The sequence below is a fragment of the Gekko japonicus genome, unplaced genomic scaffold (genome assembly GCF_001447785.1).
Source record: "Gekko japonicus isolate JY-2015 unplaced genomic scaffold, Gekko_japonicus_V1.1 scaffold3029, whole genome shotgun sequence".
Lineage (NCBI taxonomy): Eukaryota > Metazoa > Chordata > Lepidosauria > Squamata > Gekkonidae > Gekko > Gekko japonicus.
Genome location: NW_015164754.1, coordinates 115832 through 124500, shown reverse-complemented (window position 1 = coordinate 124500; position 8669 = coordinate 115832). Strand labels below are relative to the sequence as shown.

Here is an 8669-nt window from a genome sequence, read left to right as displayed (position 1 = left end):
CTCTATAGATATATAGATCTAGGGTGTAGCCTCATTTGGAATACTGTGTACAGTTCTGGTCACCGCATCTCAAAAAAGACATTGCAGAGCTGGAATAAAGTACAGAGGCGAGCGACCATGATGATTAGATGGTTAGAGCACCTTCTCTCTGAGGAATTGCTAAAGAGTCTGGGGCTTTTCAGTTTAGAAAAGAGATAACTAAGAGGGGATAGGATAGAACTTTACAGAACTAAGCACAAGGTAGAGAGTGTTGGCAAAGTGAACTTCTTCTCCCTTTCCCAAAATAGTAGAACATGAAGGCACGCAATGAAACTGTTGGGAAGTAGGTTCAGAATGGACAAGAGGAAAGACTGCTTTACACAGAGAGTGACTGAAATGTGGAATTCGCTGCAAGAGGATTTCATGATGGCCACAGAAATAAACAGCTTTAAAAGGGGGTGAGACAGATTCATGGAGGAGAGGTCTATCATTATGGCGACAGTGACTGAAGGGAACCTCCACATTCTGAGGTACTACACTTCTGAATACCAGGAGAAAACCCCAGGGCAGGTCTCAGCCTATATGCCCTATAGTTGGCCCTTCAGAGGAACTGGTTGGCCCCTGTGTGAGACAAGATGCTGGACTAGATGGACCACTGGTCTGATCCAGCAAGACTCTTCTGATGCTCTTATGAAGACCTCAGCCTCTGTGCCCTGTTGCTGGCCCTCCAGAAGAACTGGTTGGCCACTGTGTGGGACTGGATGCTGGACTAGATGAACTGCTGGTTTGATCGAGCACGGCTCTTTTTATGTTCTTATGTGACTTTCAGATTTCTGAACTCTTTTCATTCAGTCACAGCAGTAAACACACTTCTCAGAAGACTGTGGTTCCCTTAAATTGATTGCTTACCTCACAGGTCAAGGTATCTATAGCTGAGACACTGCTCCCCCTCCCCATTTAAACCCTCCTTCCTTCCTTCTGAGGTAAACAAAGAGAACTTTGGTATATTCAATCTGAAACACAGTTATTTTAAAGGTATATGTTCATGCATACCACAGCTGGAAAACAACCTATGGCCCCAGTCACATGGGCCGGAAAATGCGAGGGGGAAGTGTGGCTGTTTGCCCCGGAGCAAAGTAACGAGCGGCAGCCCGATCACATGTCCCGTGGAGGTCCCGTGGGTATGCCCTTAGGTGCCGATCACACGGCTATCCTGCAGCGTGGCAAAGTGGCGTGGCGCGATCACACTGGCAATCGCTAGGTGCCGCTTCCGTAGCAAATTGGAATTTTTCCCCCTCACCACAGTGTGCGCATGTACAGGTGGGCGTTTGTGCACATCCTGTGGAGACTTTTAAAAAAACAACACCCGGTTTGCAACGGGACATGGGCGGGCGCCAGATGCCACGGGATTCCAGCAGAAACGCGATCAGACACCTGCCCTTGCCCCGCATTTTCTGGAAACTAGTACATCCTATGTGGTGGTTTTTTACTCCGCATCTTCGGCAACAAGCCACGGGTTAGCCACGGGTGCACTACGCTTCCCAGATGTTGCGGTGTGATCGCGCCCAGAAAATCCACCTATCATCCGTGTCTTCAGCATGGCAACTTCTCCATGTGAACTATTGCTCTATCTGTGCAGAACAGTGAAGGTACATATTGAAATGATCATACGTAGCATACTTTCCTGGTTACATTTGTCAGGAGTGCCAAAATCATAATGACTGAAAAGGGCTTTACACTGTTGCTATTTAATATGCTCATTCATGATCTGGAGCGGAGGCTGAGCAGTAGAGTAGTACAGGCTAGACTGATCTCAACAGGTCTCAGAAGCTAAGCAGGGTCAGCCTTGGTTAGCACTTGGGTGGGAGACCGCCCAGGAAGCCCAGGGTTGCGGTGCAGAGGCAGGCCATGGCAAACCAACTCTGTCTCTCGCCTTGAAAACCCTACAAGGTTGCCTCAGTCGGCTGTGATCTGACAGCCCTTTCCACCGCAACAAGCATTGTGGCCAAGTTGGCATGTGATACTTGATCATCCAGAATGGTGAAATCTAAGGTGGATTGTGGAGAGCTCTTTAAATTGGGTGAGTGGGAAACAACTTGACAAATGCAGTTCAGTGTCGGAAAGTGGAAAGTGATACACACTGGAACACAACAAAAGAATCCTAACTTTAAATGTATGCTGATCAGGGGTCATTTCCTGCAGGAGCGCACAGGAGCGGAGCTCCGGCAGTAAAGAGCCCAGGGGGCGGGCACAGGCAACAAGCCCCACCCCCTGCTCCCAGCAGCCCTCAGTCAGAGCAAGAAGCAGCCAGGAAAGCTGCAGAGCCCCCCCCCGCCCCCCATCCAAAACAGTCCGGTGGCACCTTTAAGACCAAGTTTTATTCAGGTATGAGCTCTTCCTCCCCTGCAAGGACAGATCTGCAAATAGCTAGCAATCGAAAACAGTCCAGTGGAGCCTGAGCGGTGAGTGTTGCCTTCTGACACACTTCCGGTGATGTCAGGGGGTGTGGCATATGCAAATAAGTTATGCTAATGAGTTGTGCTAATGAGCACCTCTTTTTCTACGAAATGACCCCTGATGCTGATGGCATCTGATCTGGTGCTAACTGAGAATGAAAGTGATTTGGGTTGGAATGGAAAATTAAAATTTCACCTTAGTGACATCCAAACTACATTCTGGGGGACTGAAAATAAAACGGCCAATATTGTAATGCCCTTGTATAGATCTTCATTTGGAATACTGTGCAATACTGTGTATAGTTCTGTTCACTGTATCTGAGGAAGTGTGCTTGCACACGAAAGCTCACAGCTTGAATGAACCTTTGTTGGTCTTTAAAGGTGCCGCTGGACTCAAATTTTGTTCTACTGCTTCAGAACAACATGGCCACCCTCCTGAATCTGTGTATAGTTCTGGAGGGGTAGCCCTCCTTCCCCTACATACATCCATGGTACCGTATATCGCTAATCTGACAATCCCAGTTTTTAGGAGGGTTTTTATGCTTGCAAGGTTCAACCTTTTCCCTTCAGTAGTGGTCTCAGGTAGATACAGGGGTGTCCCGTATAAGGACAGACTCTGCAACTGTAATCTTGGGATACCCGATTCTGTTACCCACATTCTTTTTCGCTGTCCTAAATATTCCGTTATGTGCAATATCTTGATTTGTCCTCTCTTCCCTATGCAGAGAGATTTTCTGGATAGGGATTTTACTTTTTTCCTAGCAGACAAGAGTCCAGCAACAACACTATCTGTATGGAAGTCAAGAGTAATACTCTGTAAATCTCGTAAACCATGTTAGGATGGTTTAGTGTTTTGAGATATTGGGAATTTTGGTTGATGTTGTTCTTTGCACCTACCCTTAAACTCTCCCTTGTTTGATTTATCTATGGTATGCCAAATAAAGGTTTTCTGTTTCTGTTTTCTGTATAGTTCTGATCATCATTCCTCCAAAAGGCTATTGCAGAGCTGGGAAACATTTAGAAAAGGACAGCCGTGGTGACTGAGTTCGAAATATATTCCCTTTGAGGAAAGGCTAAGACTCTGGGGCTGTTCAGTGTAGACAGAACATGACTAATGTGGAACATGATAGAGGTTATAGAATTATGCATGGGGTAGAAAGAATGAACAGAAAGAACTTTGTTGCCCTCTTCCATACAGGGAACACCCAATAAAATGGATGGGCAATAGATTCAGGACCAGCACAAGGAAAGGACTTCTTCACTCAATGGACTTAGAAAAGTGTAACTCCACTTTTAGTTAGGGTTGCCCCATAAAATGTGGAATTCACCACCAGTGGATATAGTGATGGTCAGCAATTAGTTTGGGAACCACCACAGGAGAGATGGTCATGTCCAAGGAGGACAAGTGACAAAGGAACCAGTACAGTGGTCAGAATGACATTGTATGTATATGGTACCCCATACTAGTACATCTATCTACCAAAGAAACAGTACCTGATGTAATAAACACTCTGCATCTATGGTAATTTTCAAACTGTATAATACCGACAAATTGTACGAAATGTATGAAGACACTGGGAGCTGACTATGCTCATGCTTACCTTGTAAATCTTTGCTGTTTATAAAAATGAATAAAAATTATCTGTTAAAAAAAAAAGAAAACAAAAGAAAAGGACAACCGTGGTGACTGAGTTCGAAATATATTCCCTTTGAGGAAAGGCTAAGACTCTGCGGCTTTTCAGTGTAGACCAAGCATAACTAATGTGGAACATGATAGAGGTTATAGAATTATGCATGGGGTAGAAAGAATGAACAGAAAGAACTTTGTTGCCCTCTTCCACAATATTAGAATACAGGGACACCCAATAAAATGGATGGGCAATAGATTCAGGACCAGCACAAGGAAAGGACTTCTTCACTCAATGGACTTAGAAAAGTGTAACTCCACTTTTAGTTAGGGTTGCCCCATAAAATGTGGAATTCACCACCAGTGGATATAGTGATGGTCAGCAATTAGTTTGGGAACCACCACAGGAGAGATGGTCATGTCCAAGGAGGACAAGTGACAAAGGAACCAGTACATGGGAGCGTGAATTAGAAAGATTTAATGACAGGAACTGTGATTTAGCAGGAACAGGAACTGGAAGATAGGAGCTGACTACCCCATGGAGAATAGGTCCACAAATGGCAACTAGCCATGAGGACTAAAGGGAAAATCAACATCCAGTTGTAGTAGTAAGCCTTTGAATAGAGGTTCTAGGAGCTAGGAGAGAACGTGAGGCAAGTCCTCACCCTTGTTTGGTAGCCCTTCGTGGCAAATGCTTGGTCACTGTCTGAGACAGAAAGTTGGACTCAATGCACTATTGGTCAGATCCTGCATGGACATTCCTACATTCTTAATGCTGTTGGCTGCAGAAATTCACCCACAGCACTTAAGGAGGGGAAGAGATAGTGACCATAAGGGAGGGATGGTCTGGGTCAACCCTGATACCTGCCCTCACACAAACAAGCTTAGTTCAGTCCTTTCCGTCTCCTGGCATTTCATTATTGCCACGATTTTGAACCAATTTCCTCAATTTCCTTGTTCACTCAAAGATTGATTAACACATGGAATTCACTGCCACAGGAGGGGGTGGCAGCTACAAGCATGGATGGGTTCAAGACAGAATTGGATAAACCTATGGAGCAGAGGTCCATCAGTGGCTATTAGCCTCAAGGGATAGATAGGAACAGTCTGGGGCAAGTGATGCTCTGTATTCTTGGTGCTTGGGCAACAGAGGGGCAACAGTGGGAGGGCTTCTAGTGTCCTGGCCCCACTTCTGATGGCCCCTGGTATTTTTGGCCACTGTGTGACAGTGTTGGACTGGATGGGCCATTGGCCAGATCCAACACTGGCTTCTCTTATGTTCTTATGCTCAATACAATCCATTTCAAAAGAAAGTCAGGGTGTGAAATCCCAGGGTGTGGAATTCAGTGCCAATTACCAGATCCAGTGCATGAAGCAATCCATTAGACACATCTAGGATCATTCTAGCCTAGGGTGTCCTACTGGACAGTCTCATCATGGCAATTTTTATGTCCTTGTTCCTCAGTGTATAAATTATGGGATTCAGAAGTGGAGTCAGAGAAGTGTAGAACACAGCCACCATCCCATCCAATGGCCCCTGGGATCCTGGCCTCAGATAGATGAAGATGAGTGGCACATAGTAAGTCACCACTAGGGTCACATGGGCTGTGCATGTAGAGAAAGCCCGTTGGCGCCCTTCTGTGCTGCGTATTTTCAGGACAGTGGACACAATGTACACATAGGAAGTCAATATGAGGAAGAAGCAGGTTGTGGCTACCAGGCCAACATCAACCATGGTCACCATCTCGTTGAGCGCAGTGTCAGCACAGACCAATTTCAGCACAGCTGGGATATCACAGAAGATATAGTTCACTTGGTTTCTCCATCCAAAGGGCAGGCGAAAAACAAGGGCTGTCTCCATCAGTGAGTGAAGGCAGCCACCAAACCAGGTGCCCACGGCGAGGAAGAGGCACGCCCTACAGTTCATGATGGTGGCATAGTGGAGTGGTCTGCAGATGGCCAGGAAGCGGTCGTAGGCCATCACAGTGTAGAGGAAGCACTCTGTACAGCCCAGGAAGTGGAAGAAGAAGAGTTGGGACATGCAGCCTCCAAAGGAGATGATTCCACCATTCTCTAAAAACCCAGTAATGATTTTGGGAACCACCACTGAAGAGACAGTCATGTCCAAGAAGGACAAGTGGCAAAGGAACCAGTACATGGGTTTGTGGAGTTGGGAACTGAACAGCACAACCAACAGGATCACAAGGTTTCCTAAGAGGGTCAACAAATAGACGAGCAGGAAGAAGACAAATAAAGGACCCCTTAGATCTTGCGGGTAGGGAAGCCCAATGAGGACAAACTCAGTCAATGCAGTCTGATTTTCACATTCCATCTCTGCAATGCAAACGTGATGGGTATAATGAGTATTGGAGAGAAATAGGGAACGTAGAAGAGAAACGGCTAAATACTTTGCAGCCAAGAGAATTAAAGGCGTAAGCCATTGAACTAACCACACCATCACAGTGCAATCCTAAACAGAGTTACACCTGTCTGAATCCCTTGAAGTTAGTGGGCTTAGATGGTATAATTTTGTTTCGTGTTGCACTGGAAATGTCCTTGCACAGATTTCTGCTCATTCCAGCAGCATTGTAATCCTATTTATCAAGGATACTTTTATCCCACCCTTCCTCTAAGGAGCTGTCTTGACCTGGATAGCCCAGGATAGCCCAATCCCATCTGATCTTGGAAGCTAAGCAGGGTCAGCCTTGGCTAGTATTTGGAAGGGTCTCCTCCAAGGAATACCAGGGTCGTGACACAAAGGCAGGTGATGGTAAACCACCTCTGAAACGTCTCTTCCCTTAAAAACAAGTCCAGCTCGCCACCTTGTGGTGCATAACACTAAAAGAGCTAGAACTTCAGGCTACCAGACAATCTTAGGATCTCCTGGCTATTCTACACACAATGCCATATGATAATTATTAATTCTTATTCTAAGGAGCTTCAGGTGGTGACCATAACTCTTCCTTCCCATTTTATCCATACAACACCCCTGTGAGACGTGAGCCTGAGGGAAAGTGACTGACCCATGGTCACCCAGTACACTTCATGTCAGAATAGGATCCGAATCCGGGCCTCACAAAACCCCGTCAAACACTCTAACCCCTGTGATATACTGGCTGTTACTTGCTTCCTAATCGTAACTTCACCTGTGTAAATAAGCTCCCTTTGTAGGAAGCTTTGAGTCTCGAAAGCTTATACCCTGGAAATGTTGTTGGTCTTTAAGGTGCTACTGGACTCAGATCTTGTTCCGCACGGAACACTGTTACCTTCCCACCGAAGTGGTACCTATTTATCTACTTGCAATGTCTTGCTTTCGAACTGCTAGGTTGGCAGGAGCTGGAACTACAGATGGGAGCTCACTCCGTCATGCGGCACACTCGGGTCTCGAACTGCTGAACTACCGACCTTCCACAGCCTGCAGTTCAGCATCTTAACCACTTGAGCCACCACAGCTCCTATACTGGCTGTTACTTGCTTCCTAATCATAACTTCACCTGTGTAAATAAGCTCCCTTTGTAGGCGAAGGAAGCTTTGAGTCTCGAAAGCTCATACCCTGGAAATTTTGTTGGTCTTTAAGGTGCTACTGGACTCAGATCTTGTTCTGACACATTTTAAAATTATAGAAATGGTTTATTCATTCAGAAATTAGCACCCCTGAGCCAAGGAACATCATTCAAAGGTGTCTGAGCAATGCCCACTGCAGTCTTTTACCTGCTAGATCACTCACCAGAGTGCTTCCATTCAGGTCATGGTCGGCTTTGTGTCTTCTACGAAAATATTCTGTTTAACACTGAAATGTATCATTCTACAGTTCCTTCTGGAGAATCGTATCTCACACCCGTGGTGGCCTTGCTTTTACCAAACCCAAATTCTAACAGTGGTGATGAAGACGAGAAAAGATGTCTGCTGAGATTGGTAAATTCTTGCAAGTTACCTTCTGTTCGAAGATTGACTAGCATTCTTGGTGGAAGCAGGTGTGATCTTGAAGGGAGACTGTCCAAAGACTGCTCACCACTTGCTGCTGGTTCATTGAGCTGTGATCATCTTGATTCTTCTTGAGTTCTTATAAAGTTGCCTGTGTGCGTGATGATCCCATGTTTTTTTTCTTCATCTGAATCCCAGAGCATTTCTCTTCCCTTAAGGACCTTTTGCACTGAGACTCTACAAGGTCATTCTACAGTTCCTTCTGGAGAATCGTATCTCACACCCGTGGTGGCCTTGCTTTTACCAAACCCAAATTCTAACAGTGGTGATGAAGACGAGAAAAGATGTCTGCTGAGATTGGTAAATTCTTGCAAGTTACCTTCTGTTCGAAGATTGACTAGCATTCTTGGTGGAAGCAGGTGTGATCTTGAAGGGAGAACGTTCAAAGACTGCTCACCACTTACTGCTGGTTCATTGAGCTGTGATAACCTTGATTCTTCTGGAGTTCTTATAAAGTTGCGTGTGTGCGTGATGATCCCAGGTTTTTTTTCCTTCATCTGAATCCCAGAGCATTTCTCTTCCCTTAAGGACCTTTTGCACTGAGACTCTACAAGGTTTTTGAACAAACAAAACTGCCACCATGAGGAAACTCAGTTGTGGCGAATTTAAGTCTCAGATGAGAC

General features: G+C 45.6%; 1 protein-coding gene across 1 annotated transcript; it reads right to left on the bottom strand.

The window, feature by feature from the left end:
* Positions 1-5470: 5470 nt before the first annotated feature.
* LOC107109106 (olfactory receptor 10G6-like) lies at positions 5471-6394 on the bottom strand. Its single transcript, XM_015409675.1, has one exon. It carries the CDS (start codon positions 6392-6394, stop codon positions 5471-5473), a length of 924 nt encoding a protein of 307 aa, XP_015265161.1.
* Positions 6395-8669: the final 2275 nt, after the last annotated feature.